Source organism: Bidens hawaiensis, unplaced genomic scaffold (genome assembly GCF_021521415.1).
Source record: "Bidens hawaiensis isolate Kalapana, Puna unplaced genomic scaffold, B.hawaiensis_p1.1 tig00040706_1, whole genome shotgun sequence".
In the NCBI taxonomy this organism is placed as follows: domain Eukaryota; kingdom Viridiplantae; phylum Streptophyta; class Magnoliopsida; order Asterales; family Asteraceae; genus Bidens; species Bidens hawaiensis.
In genome coordinates, this window is record NW_027497203.1 from 108,676 (window position 1) to 130,799 (window position 22,124).

At 33.0% G+C, this 22,124-nt stretch overlaps 2 protein-coding genes and 1 pseudogene across 3 annotated transcripts; all 3 read left to right on the top strand.

Moving 5' to 3' along the window:
- The first annotated feature begins 442 nt into the window (after window positions 1-442).
- LOC143592352 (UDP-xylose transporter 1-like) lies at window positions 443-2,427 on the top strand. The gene is made up of 7 exons (XM_077072291.1): window positions 443-577; window positions 964-1,148; window positions 1,241-1,308; window positions 1,378-1,510; window positions 1,615-1,776; window positions 1,865-2,137; window positions 2,219-2,427. Exons 1-7 carry the CDS (start codon window positions 457-459, stop codon window positions 2,306-2,308), a joined length of 1,032 nt encoding a protein of 343 aa, XP_076928406.1. The 5' UTR covers window positions 443-456; the 3' UTR covers window positions 2,309-2,427.
- Window positions 2,428-9,483: 7,056 nt separating this feature from the next.
- On the top strand, window positions 9,484-12,240 carry LOC143592353 (protein ENHANCED DISEASE RESISTANCE 2-like; annotated as a pseudogene). Its single transcript, XR_013145908.1, has 14 exons — window positions 9,484-9,593; window positions 9,670-9,716; window positions 9,799-9,896; window positions 9,958-10,053; window positions 10,121-10,185; window positions 10,261-10,332; window positions 10,404-10,550; window positions 10,656-11,084; window positions 11,180-11,281; window positions 11,346-11,396; window positions 11,483-11,626; window positions 11,707-11,799; window positions 11,876-11,977; window positions 12,089-12,240. The product of XR_013145908.1 is annotated as a protein ENHANCED DISEASE RESISTANCE 2-like (transcript).
- A 2,654-nt stretch (window positions 12,241-14,894) lies between these two features.
- LOC143592354 (GATA transcription factor 11-like) lies at window positions 14,895-17,959 on the top strand. Its single transcript, XM_077072292.1, has 3 exons — window positions 14,895-14,962; window positions 16,731-17,045; window positions 17,122-17,959. The coding sequence occupies exons 1-3, from the start codon at window positions 14,933-14,935 to the stop codon at window positions 17,659-17,661; spliced, it is 885 nt and encodes a 294-aa protein (XP_076928407.1). The 5' UTR covers window positions 14,895-14,932; the 3' UTR covers window positions 17,662-17,959.
- Window positions 17,960-22,124: the final 4,165 nt, after the last annotated feature.

Consider the following 22,124-nt stretch of genomic DNA (forward strand, 5'->3'; position numbering starts at 1 on the left):
GTGTTCATTCGTTTAGCTTTAACCGAATATGAACATGAACACGATACAAGCATATGATCGGACAAATTTTTTTTGTTCATGTTCGTTCATTAATAAAATGAACATCTTCGTCTTCGTTCATGTTCGTCCATTTAAAACCTAGAACAGTTTACGAACGTAAACGCTCATAAGTTAGCATTCACAAATGCAGACTCTAGTGGATGTTCATGATGATTTACTTATTTTTCAATAAATAAAATAAGCAAGTAAATGTTAAATGAAAGAACAAAACCTGTGCTAATGTTCGTTCGTTTAAGTGAGTGAACAAATAATTTTGTTCATGTTCGTTTGCTTATTAAATAAACAAACTTCGAATGTTCGGTTCGTTTATAGGCCTAGTTTCAAGTCCAGATGAATTAATTTATAGTTGAATTGGTTTTCTAAATATATAATATTTTATATGGATAGGAAAAGAAGATGGGAGAATTGACAGGGTATCAGTTGGGGGTTATTGGTGCATTGTTTCTATCAGTGGTATCATCAGTGTCAATTGTTATCTGCAACAAAGCCCTCATGAGCAACCTTGGTTTTCCTTTTGGTAAACATTTTATATTATTCTCCTTTATCTTTTAACTTGTATGTCAAGTAACCATTATTAGTATCATAAACAAGTTTTATCCACCTTTAGATGGTCAAAATGAGCTAAACATCATTAGTCTTCTTAATGGCTGGTGGATAGCCCATCACTGTCTTTGACAACAACTTGACCAAAACTTTTTCTTTCATCTGACTTGCTTTCTAATTCTTTGCTTGATACAAGAAATGTATACTTTAGTTTTTTCACACGTAACATTATCACTACGTCTCATTCGATATCAGGATATTAAAATCACATAGCAAAGAACCGATAAATTGTTAAAAGATGGTTTATACTTTATACTAAAGAATGCATACTAAAATGAGATGATTTATTTTTCCGTGAAGCTACAACATTGACTAGTTGGCATCTGATGGTAACATACTGCACTCTTCACGTGGCACAACGTTTGAATTTCTTTGAGAACAAGAAAATCGATATGAAGACTGTGATCCTATTTGGCATCCTAAACGGTGTTTCAATTGGTTTTCTTAACTTGAGCCTCGGCTTTAACTCCATCGGCTTTTATCAGGTTTATCTTCATTACAGAATTACATTCACATGCTTAACTAGATGCCTCAAACATTAACTGTAACATATTACATTGGTTTTGATGTTTAACAGATGACCAAACTTGCAATCATACCTTTCACTGTCCTATTAGAAACTGTTTTCTTGAAAAAACAGTTCAGGTACCTTTTTTTAACTAACTTTTTCAAAATATCAAGTAAAAACTTTTTGTGGTCCATGAAAATTTGCAGCCAGAAAATAAAGTTATCACTCTTCCTCCTACTTCTTGGAGTTGGCATAGCATCAGTGACCGATCTTCAGCTCAATTTTGTTGGCACGATCCTCTCAATTCTTGCTATTGCCACCACCTGTGTTGGTCAAATTGTATCCTTCCGACATATTTAACTGATATTACAAAAATGCTAGAAATTAAATTGAAGTAATCAAGTAATATAAAAGTTATTCTTAACAAAATATTAAAAATTCAGCTGACCAACACAATTCAAAAGAGACTAAATGTGTCATCAACTCAGTTGCTATATCAATCAGCACCGTTTCAAGCAGCTATTTTGTTTGTCACGGGCCCTGTAGTAGATCAGTACCTCACTAAGCAAAATGTCTTTGCTTTCAAATATTCGCCTCTTGTTTTGGTATTAAGATACTACCCTTATCTGCTTTACTCATATTTGACATGTTATAACTAATTGTGACGAGCTGCATTTATAATGAATGTTGCAGGGATTCATAATCCTGTCATGTGTGATTGCTGTTTCCGTGAACTTTAGTACATTTTTGGTGATAGGCAAAACATCACCGGTTACATACCAAGTGTTGGGACATCTAAAAACATGTCTTGTTCTTGGATTTGGATATACTTTGTTACATGACCCCTTTACAGAAAAGAATATCATTGGAATACTTGTTGCCATTGTTGGAATGGGCTTGTATTCTTACTTTTGTACCCATGAAAACAAAAAGAAACAAATTATTGATCTTTCTCAAGGTTCTCAGGTATCCTTCTCTCTCACTCCATCCCTCACAAATGATTAAATTTTTTATTAATATTAATATGATTTTTTTTTTGGTTATCAGATTAAAGATAGTAACACACCTCTTTTGGGACATCACGAAAAAGAAAATCATTTTGAAGTGAAAAAGGCAACCAAAGACTCCCTTGTTTAAGCTAAAGCTACATGTAGGGATTTTAAATTTTAAATGTGTTTATTTTCTTTTTTTCATGTAATTCCATTGGGTATAAATGTATAATGAAATTTTGATTTTTTTTATCTGTATACTTGATTTGTATATAGATGGGTTTGTTTCCAACTACGAGTAGAAACTATACGTGATTGAATTTGTAGCATTCAAGTCTCGGATTAGTATCATATACCATTTTGTGTTTAGAGTAATGCGCTCCTTTCAGGCATGCCAAGTTTGATAAAAGCTCAAATCAATACGAGGATGAAACGAGTCAAGTGAGCAATACCTTTTAAAAATATTGTAGACGCTTTACATGTTAAAGATTGATTATAATGATAATACTAACACAATAATGACTAAACTTTTCTAAAACAACATTTTGAACGGTTGTATGCATTACAAATATGATTGTGGTGATTTGAAATTCACCAAACATGTTTTATGTTATGGAGGGTAATTTAGGTAAATTATTATGAAGTATAGGTCTCTTTAGATAAATGTAATTACTGTCAAGTGTCAAACCATGTTCATGAAATATTAAGACATTTATGAAGGTTATTATTTTGATAAAAGCAACTGCTTTAAGTTACTTTAAAAAAATTATTTATTTAAGTTTCGTGTACATAAGTTTCTCTTTAGAATAAAGTGTTATTTTTGTTCTTTTGGTTTGACAAATAATACGAATTTAGTTTAGAAAGTTTATTTTTTTTTACATATGGACCATCCACGTTTTCTAATTCTTGCCAATTACATCCAAATCACTAAACTCGTTAAATTGAATCGTTAAGTCAGGGGTAGACATGTTTTTTCACTTTCTTTATTATATGAGTGCAGTGCCAAAATCACCCCTGAAGTTTGGTAACATTTGCGAATTTCATCCAAAAATAGTTTTTTCGCAATTAGACCCTCGATGTTTCCAAACCGTTGCCAATTTCGTCCAAATTGTTAACTCGGTCTAAATTCAACGTTAACTTGGGGGTGTTACTGTCCTTTTACGTGTTTGTGCACGTTATTATTATTATTATTATTATTAAACTGGGCTAAACCCTTTATATGACTAAAAATAAAGAAGAATAAACAAACGGATACTATATTTAATTCAAACATAGGAATCATGAGATGTTATATATGTCATCGAACAAACACATAATAATAATAATAATGTAAACATGTAAAAGAACAGTAACACTCCTGAGTTAACGTTGAATTTAGACCGAGTTAACAATTTAGACAAAATTGGCAACGGTTGGGAAAAATCAAGGGTTTAATTGCGAAAAAAAAATATTTTTGGACGAAATTTGCAAATGTGACCAAATCATAGGGACGATTTTGGCATTTTACTCATATAATAAAGAAAGAGTGAAAAGACAAGTCTACCCCTGACTTAACGATTAAATTTAACGGGGTTAGTGATTTGGATGTAATTGGCAAGAATTGGAAACGTGGATGGTCCATATGCAAAAAATAAAGTTTTTGAACTAAATTCGCATTATTTTTCAAACCACAAGGATGAAATCGGCACTTTACTCTTCTCTTTAATTTGAAAATATAAAACAAGTAAACGACTATTTAATTATTAATGCTATAAGGAATTTTAATAATAGTAGACGGTAATGTGGACACTTCGAGGCTGTTTGGGTTTCCTTATTGTTACCTCCTTATAACTTATTAACTTTTGTAAGTTAAAATAGTGTTTGGATAATATAACTTATTAAACCTTTTAAAGAAGGAAAATGAGTTTTTCATAAGTTAGGATTGAGTAACTTATGAAAAACTCCTTATATAAGGTATAAGAAGGTGTAAATAAGGAATCCCAAACACCCCCTTCATATTGAAAATGATACAGTAAATAACAATCTTTAGCGGGTGTTTACTGACTTTACTCTTTTGAACCTTTTATATTTGATGATTTATTTATTTAGAAAACCGGTGAAAATTTTGAAAACATGTTCACTAATAAGAGCCTACGACAATTAAAACTTTAAAGTGGTTGCAAACCCGCAAGTGGTAATGGCAATAATGTAGTGGGTGACGGCCCAACGTGACAGGCGACAATGACCAAAACATCTGTGAGTGGTGACGATAGTGATAGACCTAGAACTTTTTTTACTAAGTTAGTTTTTTTTTTTTCATTCTCGAATGTCATGTTCTCTTGTAACTTGACACCTGAATTCACGTATAAAAATTGTGATTATAACCAATTAAACTAAAAGATAAAATGAAGTTTAAACCCTGAGGTAATCAGACGCACAAAAATGTAATGCATTAGTCAATAGTCATTTTGAAAAAGTAGCAAAATGATTTATCCGAATTCTTTGCACCTTTTTTTAATGCAACATGTATATATTGATCTTTTCTAACTGTATTTAAGAATTTATGGGGGTGGACATTCAAAAATCTTTGGGATCGATCGAAAACCGTAACACATGTTACATATAAAATAAAAATATTGCGGGTCGGTTGATCCGTAGCAGTGGCGATGACAGAAACATAGGTGTAAGAGTTGGCGGTGGCGATGCCAAAATCATTGGTGGAACTACCCTTACCAAAATTTTTTTTTCCTTTTTAATAGGTAAGGTAAAACAATTATTTTATAGAAATTTAACCGATATTTTAGAAGCAATTAATGGTAAGGATGAAATTCGTAACAAACATTTAGAAACAGCATTATGATTTTTTAAATGGTATGTCCAGCTCCCATCCTTCCCTCTCTCCTAGCCATTGTCCAGTATTAAATAGTATAGTGGTTAAGACTTAAGACGGTTTTTGACATGTTATTGGTATAATCCGAAATTGTAGAACTACGTATCTTTTTTGTGTTGACAATAAATGAAGAGAAATTATGGGTTGGATGGAGTTGGTTGGATGTTGATAGTTGCATGAGACATATATCTTGTATATTCTTATCATCTTATGTTGTGGTATTGGCATTGAATGCATAATCAACTCACCAGCCTCAAATCTTTGCACCCATACCCATCTTTATTACGATTTTTTTTAATGAACCCAAATAAATTTTGCTAACATTATATATATATTTTTTATTAATAAGAAACATGAACATGTTTAAACGTATTAGGAAGAAGTTAAGGAAAAAGTTATTTGACAATTGTTATATTTCATTTATGAGAATATATGGGATATTCAATGGTATTACTTATTTAAGGTTTTTTATTGTTATTTGACAATTGCTATTACTTATTTGATTTGATAATTGTTATATAGTTATGAGAAATCCCCCACTTGTGGTATAGTGATAAAAGGCTTGAGTTCTTTAATGGAGACCCAAGTTCGATCCCTACTTGTGCCACTTTGGATGGATATTGACAATGGAAGATTTGAGCTAGGTCTTGCGAGGTTGTCAGTTTAAATCCCGAACCCACCGGGTTTTAGTCCTAACGTGTGTTACGCCAGAGAGTTCTGCTCTTGTGGTGACACAACACTTTCAAGTGACAGTTGGCGATATAGTTTTCTAGGGAAGCCCAAACCAAACTTTGATCGAAGCCAGCGTGAGCTCGGTTAAGACAACATAGTCTGGTCAGAGTGGGGCAACGGAGCTCTCCTAATTAGAGAGTGTGGTGGCCTAACACGCAAGAAAATCACCGTTCTAACAAAAAAAATATATAGTTACGGAAAAATGAGATATTTAAACGTTAAATGTTAATTATTTGTGACAACCCGATCTGACCAAAAAACTTGTAAAATAACATGCATGTATTATGTATATCTAAAGTTAATAACTCATATAAATAATAATAAAAAAAGTTATGTGTCCGAGCCACTATTGTAACGAACAAACTTTTAGGTTCACTTGTGATGGTTGTGTATATATATCACGTGAATGCCTTCCTATAAAAGGTTCACAACATAACTGGAATCGGTTAACCATGACTTTCATTTGATTAGTAATAATAGGTTAAAATAAATTGTATTATCAATTATCATACAACAATCTATAAATAAATACATAAACTTAAAAGTCAAGACATCTTAACCACCATTTGTAAAGAAGCTATCTATGAATATCTTTTTACAAAAGTTACCTATGTTTTAATTTTAAATAATCTTAGGTGATTTCAACAATTATTCAAATCATTTTTTTTATAATAAAAAGTAAGATAAGTAAGAATTTTGAATAATAAAAAGAAAAGGTGATGCTAACTAGTTAACCCCATCCACGTCAGCCGTCGCCCCATAACGCCCACCCTCACAACCACTTCCATCGTTAACCCAATACCGTCGCTGCCCCTTAACGCTTCCCCGGCTTGGTGTTTAACGTCCCTTACTGCCATGAAAAAGTGATGCCAAATCGTGCCTTACAATGTTCAGTTAACTCCCGGATCGATAATCAAACACAAACTAAACGTACAACTCTTGTTTATATTAATCAGAAAATCCAACTCAAAAAACTGATTACAACTCTCAAACCCTAACTCGGTTTGACTCTTGATGAACCCTAACTCGGTTACAGCTCGTGTGTGTCTCTAGATGAACCCTAACTCGGTTGCACCTCACTTCATCTATAATGTCTAACCATAATTCTGTTTATATAGACTGACCTAACTTGCTAGCCAAGACATTACCAATTATAATTACAATACAATTTAAGAAACATAATATAATTAGGAAACATAACCAGCTGTGACCGAGATGTCATTATTGATCCCTCAAGTTCACCAACTTATGACTTGCTCTCCGAAATTACTTCCAACATTCAGCCTATACATCAGTATGGCTATCACGTCATATTGAACATGTAATATCATTTGTGCAGTATGATAAAGCAAAAATAATGATCATACTGGCCGTATGACCTCGTCAGTGATCACATCAATCATTTATGTGTCAGTAAAACAAATCATACTTGCTGTATGATTTTGTGAACAGTTTGTACATCGTGTTTCTCTATCCAAGTAAATGATGGTCTATATGATAAGTGAATGATGTTTAATTGAACAACGTGTTTCTCAAAAGGAAAAACAAAATCAATGTTGTCAAGACACTAAAAACTGACACAATATGGGACATGGACTGCCAGCCAGCTTGTAACTTGTAAGCCTGATAAATGGGCCCAGGACACAATCACAAGTTATCACCTAGCTCTTGACCGTGTCGGATCCATGCAACTTGTAGTAATGCCATAATATATATATATATATATATATATATATATATATATATATATTGTTCTAAACTAAACCAGTTTTCAGTGCTGACAATGGATGCATGGAGACAGACTAATGATGATGATGAAGCAATCATAATGGAAGGTTGGCTGTATCTCATTAGCTCTAATACTATTGGAATATTCAAATACGCGCGTAAGCTTTACTACGTTCTTCAACATCATCGTTTCATGAGCTTCCACCATTCCAACAACAAGGTTTGTTTGATCCTTCTCAGCTCGATGTTTTTGTTTACTAATTGATTTCTAAAATGGGCGTGCGACTTTCTTCGGTTTTGGTTAGGATTTATAGCAACATACTGATCGAACGTCATCTTGGGTATGAATTTTGGTTCTAGGGGTGTGCATGGTTCGGTTTCAAGACACATGATTGATAAATACTTTATTATTGCAAAGACAATACTGACTCAAAACCTTGTTACAACATTATGATACTAATTGTCTTAATCATATTACAATTAGGAAACTAAACCAACTTGGCCGACTTGTCAACTTAGGTCCTTTCATATTCACTGACTTGTGAATACGGTCCGGAATTACCAACACTGTTGGGTCAGTTTTGGGCCAAAACCTAAACTTCGATTTTTGAATTTTTTAAAACCATTCGATTTCAGTTTGGGTTTGATTTTGTCAGTTTGTCATATGAGCCTGAAAATTTTGGGTCAAGAAATTTTATATTATTATTTTTTTTGTGCAAAAAATAATGAATTTTGGTCTAAATTATTTTGTTGATTAATAACTAATTGATTATTAATTTATTATACATTTGGGCTAAATTGTTTACATATTTATTATTTTTTTTAAACTATAAATTACTTAAAACAAAAAAGTTTAAATGATAATCTATAAATTATGTTCGGTTCGGCCTTTTCGGTTTTTATAACATGCAAAACCATAACAAAACCGTAAGTTCGGATTTTTAAAAAACATAAAAGCAAACCATTTGTTTTTTCGGTTTCATGCACATGTGTTAGGTTCTGAAGTAATCTGTATAATCTGGTATGTTTTGACTTTAAGAAACCCGCTAAAATGAATTTTTAGTATTTGTTTTTTGTTAATTTAAAGGCCACTGATCATTATGCAAAAACACTGGTTGGTTTTTGCTAGTTTTGCGTGTGAGATGTTAATTGTGACATTTTTGTCGGTAACCTATGAAGTCCCAACAAGTTTGTTTGGAAATATGAAATTGCAATTTAGACGCCATTAAGATGGAAAATTTTAGTTGAAGAAGTCTTATAGTCTTCTAACACGTAAAGCACATTATTATTATTCTAATAACCAATAAACATTTGGTTGCTTGTTCTAGGATCCTATTAGAAGCGCAGTTGTAGATTCCCGCATTCGTGTAACGGACAACGGGAGGAAACATATTCGAGGAAAGGTATCAAAATGTTTGTAGGTGTATATTTATAATTTATAAAATCATCTTTCAGTAATAAGCTAAATAAAGCCTGTTTGTTACTACTACTTAAAGACTGCTTTAATATAATGTCTAATCCAGGTCCTCTTTGTTTTCACACTTTCTGATACCTCAAATTATGATGCTCATGCTAAGGTAGTTTATTTAATGTAAGTTTAATTTCTGAAAATGTACTTATGTTAACAGTTGACTTTTTACATCGTAAATTACATAGTTAGGAGCAACTAGTCCTGAAGAAGCTGCAAAATGGGTCGAATCTTTTGACGAATTATCTAAGAAGGTGAACATTGATGAGCATTTGAAACATGGAATTAACCAATTTCTGTTACTGATGACTCGAGTGCTTTGATAAATATAGGTCAAACGGAATCCCGGAATCTATTTGGATTGTCCTAGGTATGAACACCAGTACATAATACTCTAGCTGCAATTGTGTAATAATCATGTCGACACCGAATTATGTTGTGTCTAAAATAGAGTAGCTTTTGGATTTTAACTGACAATTAAATGACCAGTTTTCGTGATCTTCAGGTCGACGTGTTCTGGTAGATTGTTTGATAAGAATGACGTTGATGACATCGTCTCTTTAACCTCAATTATGGATTCCCGAAATGCTGATATGTCCGAACCATCACAATGGACAATCTTTGGTTGTCACCATGGTAAATATCCGAACTAATGTAACATTTCCTCAATATGGCCAAAGTAAATCGTTAAAAGTTTTGTTTTTTACATCAGGTATCAGGCTATTTAAACAAGCAAGATATCAAGATGGTTTTACTAAAGTTAGTATCATGCTTAAATCCACACACACACACACGCACGCACAAAGGTCATAATGTTGCATGTACATATTTTGTGTTGCAGAGAAAAGGTCATCCTGCATTAGCAGCTGTTAGTGTAATCGAAGAAGCCCTGGAAGTCATTTTTCAGACACTTATGAGTCTTGGTTTCTCAAGATCACAGTAAGGATATATATTATTTACTTTTCATCTCCTAAAAGATTTATCTCTTGCTATATTGCAGATGGGACTTCTGTTTTCAGAAGGGTGGTGTGATCGAAAACATTGATGATCACACTGATATTATTCACAAGCAACTAAATGGTGAATGGTTACCTTGGTATGAATAGCTAATAATATTGTAATAACAACATCTATGCTTCCTTCATAATTGCAGTAAATTTCAGGTCTATGAAACAAAGAGACTTACTATTGCACCGTTATTGGAGGAGGGAAGACAACGGGACATATAGTATGAAATTCTCCGTTTAGATGTCTTCAATTCTTTCACTCGTAGATAATACTCATTTTGTTTATTTCGTTGCAGTTATTCTTTATCATTCTGTAATTCACAACAAATGCCCTCCTCAAAAAGGATTTATTCGCGCTTTCCTTAAATGTATGTGTAACTTTAAGAGTTACATAAACACTGCTTACCTTAAATTCATCGGTATTTTGGCACTCTTACAGGTGGAGGTTATGTGATATCTCCTGGACATCAATATAAGCAGTCAGTTGTAAGACACATGCTTACTATTAACTGGAAATCCTGGAGACATAATTTACATAAATCTTCTGATAGATCTCTCACGATTCACATGCTTGAAAGACTTGCAGGTTGCTTCTTTACTTGAGTAATTTATACGTATTTTCATTCTCATTTTCTGTATACTGAGTCATTGTATATATATATATATATGCACAATATACATGCATTTGCAGCTTTGAGAGAACATTTCAAGGCAACCTCAGCCGATTACTTATCATCTGAATTTTCTTCACGAGAATTGAAGAAAGATAGTTTGCTGCATAAGGAAAATGATCGGTCAAATCTTGTTACAATGGATGATGAGTCGGATGAATTCTTTGACTTCTCAGAACCTTTGTTTGTTGACCGGGTCAGAAAATAAAGCGGAAGAGAAGCATGAATCTGTATGTGAATTAGCATTAGATACTCGATCAACATGTGCTGCAATGCAGAATGAAGGTTGTCAAGACGCAGAGACGGTAGTGTGGGACCAACGTGTGTCGTATAACTACACAATCAATCTTCCGGAAGATCAAACCGGTAATATGCCCCACAGTTGGTCAACACCAGAACCCTCTTTGTTTCAAATTCGGGGAAGAACGTTTTTGGATGACCATAAGAAGGTAAAATTCTGTTACAGTCGTCTCATGTTATTTAACAATAATCATGCATTTAAGTTCAAGATGTTAGCGGTCAACTTGTCATGTAAATGTTGCAGATTACAGCAGAAAGTATATTACTGCAAACCGTTGTAGTGGACTTACTGAAATCAGATAAACGAGAAGATCATCTTGCTAAACGACCCGGAAATATCGTTCAGGTTGGTCCCTTAATTAAACTTTGGTTTCTTTTTAATGGATTGATTTACAAGATTTATTCTGCAGAAATATGCAGCCGATGGCCGCCCAGAATTCTTCATTATTCTTAACTTCCAGGTAGTTAAACTATGGTAGTATGATTTATAATTTTAAATAAACTATGGCTTTAAAAATATAATAATATGATGAATGTTATTAATCAGATCCCAAGTTCAACAAATTATAATCTAGTTTTTTATTATACAACGCGTACCCCTATCAAAGATATACCATTGCTAGAGAGATTTATAGAAGGAGATGATGCATTTAGGAATTCAAGATTTAAGTTCATCCCTCATGTAACCAAGGTTAGGGGACCTCATAATATTATCATATGATAAAATTAGACAAATGGACTAAACACACACATGTGCAAATTCCTTTTCAGGGACCATGGATTCTCAGACAAACTATTCGAAGACCGGCTCTGATTGGTAATATGCTTAAAATCAACTACACACATGGACAAAACTACTTGGAGGTAATTAAACTAGAAAACAAACTCTGTAGTTATGTTTTATTATCCTTAACACCTAACCATATGAAAGTTGTTACAGATGGACATCGACGTTGGTTCGTCAGCATGTGCAAGAGGGGTGGCTGGCAAGACTTTCAGTTGCTTCAGTAATTTGATAATCGAGAGCGCGTTTGTTATACAGGTACGAATAGCTTAACAGAAAATTTATAACCACCAACCTCATCACTAATGTGTGATTCTTGCTTATTTATTTTAAAAAAAGTTAGAGATTTTATATATGTAAATTGTACAGGCAAGCACACGAGACGAGCTTCCAGAACGTCTACTGGGAGCATGTCGTTTAAGCAATCTTGATCTCTCTAAAGCTGTTTGGGCAAGCCAATGATCTAAATTCTAAACTATCAAACTTCTTTAACCCTCAACCCAAAGGGTGTGTTGATAATGCATACATGATTAACAATTGTCAGGTTCCAAACTGAAAGATGGTTATTAAAACCACACTTGGTTTTTTTTAAAAGTTAAAACAAATAAATATATAATTTAATCTTGGAGTGTTTGTAGCAAGGATGTTCTTGCATATATAGAGCATGTGTGAATGTCTCTTTTGTTTTTTGTACCACTGTCCTATCAAAAGTTCCAGTTGGCTTTCACCATCTTTATCACTAGATTAATGGTTTTAACTTGGAATAGTTTGTTTACCTAATTTTTAGAATATGAAACTGTGTATTTTTAAGAATCGGTAAAACGGAATACATGCACCGAGCTCATCCCTTGAAGGGATAAATTTAGGCCTACACAAACTATTCAACAGGTTAACTTTTGCCACTACTATTATAAAACTTGTTAGCTTATAAATGAATCCAAATGGATGAACAACACTCACAAGTCACAACTAATGCGTGTTGCCACCACCTGCTAGTCGGCGCCATTGCCACACCCTCTCCCATAGCCCCTTCCACTATTGTCGCCATTGCGACCATTATTGTTATCGCACCATCATCTCCTACATCACCACCACCCCTTCCTCTATTTTATGTTATGTTCAAGCCCATATTTAACCCGAACCAAATTGATACTTTTTTTAAGGTCCATTTTAACGCGAACTACCCATTTGGAGTCTTATAACCCATTTCAGACCCAACCCAAGGGACTTGATAGATAGATAGATAGATAGATATAAAAATTTTCACCAAATAAATACTTTCTCAACTGGAGCATCTCGTTGAAGTTGAGTAAATGTATAGCAACATTCTGACAGTTGTGCTCTGAGAACTGTACCTTGATCTTGAATAATCATTTATGTGGACTTGTGAAATACATCAACTGCAGGAGCGGTGGCTTTACTTGTTCACATTCTTACTCTTCTTCATTTCCTTTTACTATATCTAAGTTAATTATCTATTTTTCTATCTGCAAGCAATTTTTTGAAAATTTTATTAGCCTTTTTATGCTTTAAATATTTTTTTTAATATGTTAATTTGTCGAAAATATTTTATGGGTTTAGTTCCGAAAACGAAACGAACCTATCTAATACCAACCGAATTCTTGTCAATTCGCCATCATTTTGGTTTAAATATGTATTTTTTTGTTTTAAATATATATTAATATGACGAAATTACCTAACTGATACAGATTGTATTCGCACAAAGCCCATGCTTTACTGATCAAATAAATGACATTTTAAATGCGTTTTTTTTATTATCGTAAGTTATACGAGTGTCATTATTATTTTGGACGTTTACTAATATATTTTTATGTTAAGTGTCGGTACTGTAACGAACCTATAAGTTGTATGTATGCCGATACTATGGCCGACGTTTACTAATATATTTTTTATGTTTAGTGTCGGTGCTATAACGAACCTATAAGTTATATGTATGCCGATACTATAACTGACGTTTGCTATCATAACAAGCCCAACCTTGATTTAGTGCTTATGCCATAGCGAACTACATGTTGCGACAGCTTTTATTACCTCGTTTATAATAGAAAAAAAAATAGTCAAAATACAATAATAAATTAGACATTTTATTAAGCGGAAATTCCCAAAATAAGCATTTATGAAAACAAATTTCAAGTTTTAGGTACCATTTTGCAAGAAATTTCAGAAATAGGTATTATAAACTAGTCGTGATGAGTAGTTTGTGATACCAATTAGAACTTGCTACATGTCCTTAAACTAACCGTGACGAGCACGTTCACTAATCATTTACTCGTCACGACTAAATAGGTTTCATGCCTCGTAATCAAAACCCACGAGTAATTCATAAGTCCTTCAGTCGCTATAAGTAGATTATAAGGTTAAACTAGTCGTGACGAGCTAACTACTAATAAACTACTCATGTAGGGAATTTAAACCGGGTAAACTAGTAGTCGCGACTAAAGGACTTATGAATAACCTGTGTGCGTTGATTATGAGGCATAAAACTTATTTAGTCGTGACGAATAGATGATTAGTGAACGTGCTCGTTACGGTTAGTTTAAGGACACACGGCAAGTTTTAATTGGTTCTACAACTGCTCGTCACGACTAGTTTATAATATCTATTTCTGAATTTTTTTGCAAGTGGTACCTAAAAATTGAAATTTATTTTCATAAATACTTATTTAAGAATTTTCCCTTTTATTAATATCCAAAAACTAAATAATGTTATTATTAATCTCGTATCAAATCAGATGTTGTATTGGCACATGCTCAAACACATGATACTATAGATCACGCGAATATCATTAATAATTTTTTTTCCTAAAAGCAATACTTGTTTTGTTATTATAACTATAATAATTATTATTATTAAAAAAAACTTATGGTATAATAATAATAATAATTATTGTGTGAAATGTGGGGTGTCGGTGTACGGCAAGCAAGTTGCGACCCGATCCATGAAGTGGGGGCGTTACATCGCATCACATGTGATGGTGGGCCCGGGTTTTTGTTGTAATGTAATTAATCACTTCACATTTACTCTCTTTAATCACCTGCACCTCACCCCACCACATGGTCCCATGCACCATCACCCCCTATTAACTCCATTTTTCTATTTCCATTTCTATTTTCATTTTCCCCCTTTTCTCGTTTCTTTTCTTTGCCCTAAAAATCACTCACCTCTTCAATTCATCCAATTGATTCCTGTTCGATGGTAACCAGATTCTCCATGGACTCACAGGTCAGTTGATTCGCTCTTCTGTCACCCATTAGATTCAGATTCAGGTTTTAATTGGTTGATCGGAAAGTGGGTTTGCTTCCGTTAAGGTTTTGGTTTCCTTGTTTTCTCCGACGGTGGTCTGAGATGTCGTGTTTTTTAGGGTAAGTTTGATGTGTCGTTACGATGTCGTTTTTGCTTTTTTAAGAATAAAGTTGGGTAGGTTCGGCTAAAGTAGCACACTAACACGCATAGGTGTTATTAGCATTTCATTTTATTTTTTTATTATTTTTTTAAAAGTAAATGGTTTTAACTTTAAGGGAGTAATTTTATGAAATTATTTAATGGTAACGAAAAAAAAATGTGTATGTAATTTTCTAAAGGCCTTGGTTTTAATTGACTAAGGTATTTGCGTTTATTTATGGATTATTATTGTATAACATATGGCGCGTTAGAAACGGAGCCTAACCGTATAAAATGTAATTAATAAATGGTGTAAATGGGATGATGCAAGGTTTATGATGTGGTAACTGCACCTTTTTTTAAAGGTCCTTTGTTTTTGAAAAAACAATACTTTGTCATATAAATATTTAAGACAATTAAATAACTAAGTAAAACTTATGTCAGTTTAAAGTAATGATAAATTGGATTTTTATAATTTTAGCTGATAATAATTCATATTGACAATATGACTAATCACATTTTCGTTGAGAATGCCAGTCAAGAAACTACTTTGCTTGTGCTTTGATTTATGACATTTCAAAACAATTTATAATTAATGTTACATAAAATTCAATAAAATATTCATTTATGAAAGTTAGAAGTGTCATGATGACATTACAAATATAATTTTATCAATATGTAAATATGGTATAGGATTACTAATACTACGCGTAGTGGGCGACAAGGATGGATTTTGGGCGACAACGCTGCCCCCGGGCAATATCCGGGCAATTTTAGAAGGGGGGGGCGCGATATAGATTTGTCGCTGGTTTGTGGGTTAAAAATAATAATAAAAAATTAAAATGCGATAAAAGGTGACAACACCAGTACACCCTAACATGAAAATCGCTCCTCTGTTGACGTAGCGTTACGTCTCGAAAATCTCCCATTTTGTAGCATTCCACTACACATAGCCTAAAATATAAGTTACCAACCAAAGAAAGTGAAACTAGTAATTTGACAAAGGACTGCTTTTGCTATTTTACATTTTTACTCTTTTATTCCTTTCCAATTTAATGAAGCAACCTACACTGAAACAGTTAGATTTATTTCATTGGTTCTTACTTCTTACTCTCTTTAGGAAAAATGTTATTCTGAGTTACATGTCTCCCTTTTACTACTTTTAATTCATAATTTCAAATAAAGTGAAAAATCTCGTAGCTTTTAATTTCAAATAAAAAACCATTTTGGAGTTACAACTTACAAGTCCTCGGACATAAATCCCGGGGATATTAAAGTAACACATAGCAATAAATAGTTTGATTTCATTCCTTCCTTTAAATATTAGTTAATATTAAGTCGGCCAATATTGTAACATTAAAATTGATTTCGAATATCTTCTCTTGTGCATGCTCAAGACTATTAATATTAAACAGCATTAATTAAAAATATTCATTCATTTGAGTTGTAACTTGTAACTCACGAACTTGTCTTGTCCCACGACACATTGTGCTTGCACGAACTTAAGAAAAAGGTACTTTGTCACATATTTTGTTTTCTCTTATAAGAAACATTGAGTTGTAATATGTTATGTTAATGCGATATATATCCGATTGAATTCTCCTTGCAGGATAAGAGAATGTGCAAAACCGAGCCTGTTTTTTCCGCCGTTGATTGCAATACTCACCGCGCAAACGATGAGGATTGTTTCGGTGATAATACTCACTGCGCGAATGATGAGGATTGTTTCGGTGATATTCTTAATATGCTTGATTTCCCAATGGAGAGTCTTGAAGGAGATGGTTTTGCTGAAGATTGGGCCTCTAAACTCGGACCTATTCCATCTGAGGTTTTCAAAGAGGTTATCCCGCCACCGGCTCCTCAAGTAGTTGGCGTCGATAACTTTGGCTCGTACGCGGATCCACCCTTCAACCACCCTGTGCTTGTAAGTATCTTGCTTTGCTTCCCTCCAAAATCACATTCTCATGTGCAGTTATATATTATTTTTGTTATTTTGACAGAATAACAAAACTTGTCAAGAACAGTATCACAATGCCATGATTTCTCAGCTAAGACAGCAGCCGGCTTATGTTGAAAATAATAAGCTATATCCTTTACAAGTGCCCTTCGAGGCACCGAGTCCAAACTCGGTCCTCGAAAGCCGCACCTCAAGCTCAAACAATAAAGGCGTCTCGTTAGGAACCGAGATCCCGATTCCCGTAAGGACCCGAACCAAACGTATGAGACCAAACACCAACCCGTGGATACTGTCTCATTCCATGGGACATCCAAACAAAGGCAAAAAGATTCATGTGGAAACAAAACGACCGGTTGAGGTGCCGGGGATTAAGAAGTGCGCCCACTGCGAGATCACCAAAACGCCACAATGGAGGGAAGGCCCAATGGGCCCAAAAACACTTTGTAATGCGTGTGGGGTCCGGTATCGGTCCGGGCGGCTTTACCCTGAGTATCGGCCGGCTTTAAGTCCGACTTTTGTTCCGTCTATACACTCGAATTCTCACAGGAAGGTGATAGAGATGAGGCAAAAGGCGGTTATGTAAGCATAGCATGCAGGCATGCATCTAATGGAAACAGGTAAGGTGGTTTTTATGTTTGTTCTGTTTTGTTTAAAAGTTTTGAGTTAAATGGATAATGTTTGTGTATAAAGATGAAAGGGAAACAAGGACCCATTTGAGGGTGATTAGTATTTAGGGCCTAATGTGTTTGGAGGTAAACTAGGTTGTTACATTTTTGAGTTGGTAGGAGTAGTTTATGTAACATGTAAAGTATATTTGGACTATTTACATTTGTGTTCTAGAAGACATTTTTCCTATATCAAACTCTCCTTTTTGAGTTTGTTAAATGTTGATTCTATGTTTTTGGTTAGTAGTGTCAAAAGCGTAAAATGAAATATGAACAACCGAGGTGGTTGTAATAACTAATAAGTGTTCGGTCGGTGCTCCTTTCTCAAACCGGAACAACTTTGAACGTTAGGGAAGAAATTCATGGATCGTAAAAAGGTTTCTTGCCCCCATTTGGACCATTTAGGATATCTTCAGAATTCGATGTACTTCGTGCAGACAAACCTCATGTTTGCTGAATCTAAAAACCATCGTCTTTGCATGCGCACACTTCCGCTGCCTATCTTACTACTAGAGCGCTATCTATAGGCACTCTTGCTCATTAGCGCTTTTGTTTGATTGTAGCTAGCACGTACCTTTTCTTTTCACTAGCTTTTATGGTCAAGCTTTGAAGCCCCTACTAGGATGGAATATTTGAATAAGTGCAATGTCATCGAAGGAAGCGACTAAAAGAAAGCCTTGTCTCAATCTTGATTATAGGTCGTAGTACTTACCTGCTTTCACAGGCTTTCGAAACACCCTCATCTCACCCACCACTTTATACCTCATTAAGACCCGTGAGACTCATTGATAGAGATGACAAACGAACTTGTATTGGATTATAAAACTGGACATTTCATTATAAAATTGGGTATTGGATTAGTTTTGAAAAAATCTACGGATATTAGACGAGTATGATATCGGGTAGCCCTACCCGATTATTCGAAGCATGCTACCCGTTTGCCTAAACCATACTTGTTAAAAAAATTCCTTTATATTTTTGTTTTTATGTAATTGGATAAAAATAATCTATTAGGTACTAATTCATTAACTTTTAGATTTTTATTTCTAAGTTCATTGGGTAATAAAATTATATCGAAATGAAAATAGTATGATATAATTTGAATTTATAACAATCTAATGAGTATATCCAGTATCTTAAGAGCATTAGAACGAATATTAAACATTGCTTTATAGTCGGATATATATAACAGAATTACCAATGTAGTTTGTTTTAAACTCGTCTGTTAAAATCCAATCATGGACACCAACACCCAATTTCAGCACTTGATCATTCACCATCATCCAATTCTATTGTAGCACCTCATCTCCATCACTTAACCCCCAAGTGATCAACTTAGTTGTAGCGGTGTTTAAGCTTATCATTTGATCACGGTCATGCTTTCCAAAATTTCCCACACTTCTTCCATAACCAACCACATTGTGGCACATCTCTTCTTCCCCACATTTTTCATCAATCAAGACTGTGATCACCATCACGAGAAACACTCATTTTGCAGTTAGCACTACTTGACCACTAGCCTTTGTCACAAAAGTGTCCCGGGTGCCCTAATTTTATGTCATAATCTATAGTTATATAATGGGATGTACCCATATCACCGAACACGTCAAAACCTTGCATTCTCTTTCTTAATGTAAAAAACCCTTAAAATTTGAAATTGCTCAATATAGTACATTTATGTCAAAAATATATTTAGTTTATCATTTATTTAATTCTATAGAACGACAAAAAGTATGCGTTGGTGTATGCACGTCACAATCAAAATGGCCTTACATTTATGTAGTTTTATATTCAACTAGTTTTAGAGCCCGTGTCACAAACGAGACAATTCAAATTATAAAATTATAACTAAAACAAATAACTACATAGCGTATATGAAAAAATAAATGTAGCACATATATGCTTGTATCTATACAGTGTGTACATAAATTGATTTTATTTATATCACATAATGATTTTTTTAAATGAACTTAAAAAAAATGGGGTTGCAAAAACGTACCCGAGAATGCTTCTTTCTATTGAAAATTCATCCTCGATGTGTCATATATGTATAATTGAAAGAATTTTGGTTATGAACCAATTTCGGAAATAAGACTTCTCATACGATAGTAGTTTTAACCACTCAGCCTAAATACAAAAAAGGTGTTACCTTTATTGATATATTTATCAATTTACCACACATCAAAGGAAAGTATGACATTAAATTGTGGCAATGGATGTTCTTCAAGAACTATATTTTTCTGAGCTACACCATGAAAAAGATTTTGATAAGTTTCAGAGGTTGTCATAATGACAACATAAAAAATAACATGTTAACCAATTCAATTTTGTGAATATTTTGTTTCATTTGAGCATAGTTTTACATAACATGCTTCCCATACAACGTTTTGATCACCATTTAATAAAAAATTAATGTTGACATAAATATTTCAAATTTAATAAAAGTTAGAAGCATTGATAGGCATGGGGTTAGCATGTCGAAAATGTTCGCAATCTTTTCTTAAATTTTAATAGTTGAGGGAAAAATAGTCAATTTGCCAAATCCCGAACAATTTGATTATTTCAAAAAATGCCCTTAAAAATAAATTTGAAACCTGAATCATGTTTAAAATTCTAACTTTCATACTTTTGACATTTTAAAGTCAACACTTTGAACTCACAACAAATTTGACGATAAATCTATTTTGCATTCTCAAACTTTTAAAAGCACTCAGAATTTCCATTTTTGACCCGTAACAAAATTTGAACTAAATGTAGTTAACTTGTACCAAACAATCTATTTACCAACTTTTGACCCATAAAATCTAATTTAAGTTTCACAAAAAACCCGAAAGAATTTTCATTTGAAAAACATGATTTGTTGTTGATTTTGAAATTCATCAAGTATTTTGAAATATATAGTAAAATAATACGTTAATATTTATATTTATAAAAATATATAGATATTATATAAATATAGTGTAAAAGGAAAGTGAATAATTATTGATTTATTACATATATTAGGGTATATTAGTTTTGAAGGAAAAAAATTATAAAAATTAACCAAAACATGACAAGTGTCCAAATTTATTTTACTTTATTATAAGAGGTAGATATACAGAAAAATACATATATTTTTCTATTTTATACTAGAAAAAATCTGACAACAATTTTTTATTGAATATATATATGTAAAATTAAAGATATAAGTCAATTATCATCAGTTTTTGACCCATGAAAGAGTTTCAGAGGGGTCGGAAGAGGATCGGTATCTAAATTTCATAGAGTTCAATAGGGAATTTAACATATATATATATATATATACCTGTAAAAGAATTTCACAGGATCGCCCGACCCCTACACTTACAGTGTAGGTTCGCCCCTGGTTATCATGACATTAGTGAAGGCACTTTCTAGGTGGTTTTTTTATCACGGATGTGAAGTAAACTCTTTAGTTCTTTATTTGCGTGGAACACTGCCTATAAATATTGACATTTTATTATAAGTTTGCATAGTCTTTATATGATAATATAATCATGGCATTGTTTATTTCACCTTAAACTCCGTTATTATAATCAATTTATGTCGATTTTCATAGAGTTTGCATAGTCTCTCTTAACCCCACTGATAATATAATCATTTTTATAATTTTAAGTTTTAACAAGTTATTTTATTTTAATTTACACATGCGTGTATAATAACTAGTTGGAAAATAAAAATCGGATCAGATTTACCGTTTATGTAAAAGTTTACTTTTCAAAACTGACTTATACTTTTGATTTTATTATCATTTCTTTATCCACTATTTTTATCATCAATTTATGTCGATTTTTCACAAGGGTCCATCGTTTTTAACTGACTGATAGTTTTTTATTAATGTGTGAAACAACATGATCGTTTAAAAGTTAACTTGTGATATAATTGTTTCTACTTCTATTTTATTTTAGAAATCTATTTAAGCCATGTTTTTTTTATGATCACGAATTATTTTAGTTTAAAAGAAAAAAAGTTTGAATTTGACAACCTGAAAATGACAAAGGCAGTTCGGTTCTTATGCCTAGTTGTCTTCATTAAAGATGTCTAGTATATAATTGTAGTTGCACAATTCAAATGAAGACAATATATTGTATTTAGCTTTAAAATTAATACATTTATTCTAATGGTATAGTAATACAAAATATACTTGAGTTGTCATATATATTACAGAAATATAATATTTATAAATTCTCTAGACGTGTTCAGGCTCGATTCAGCCCATTACACCCCTATGATACGTATTTAATTTGTCACATAGAGGTAAGAGCTGAATTGTTATTTTCAAAAAAGCAAATCAAGTTTTTAATGATAGTTAGGAATAATCGGAAATCTATTGTTGGGGGGCCGGGGGGGGGGGGGGGGGGGG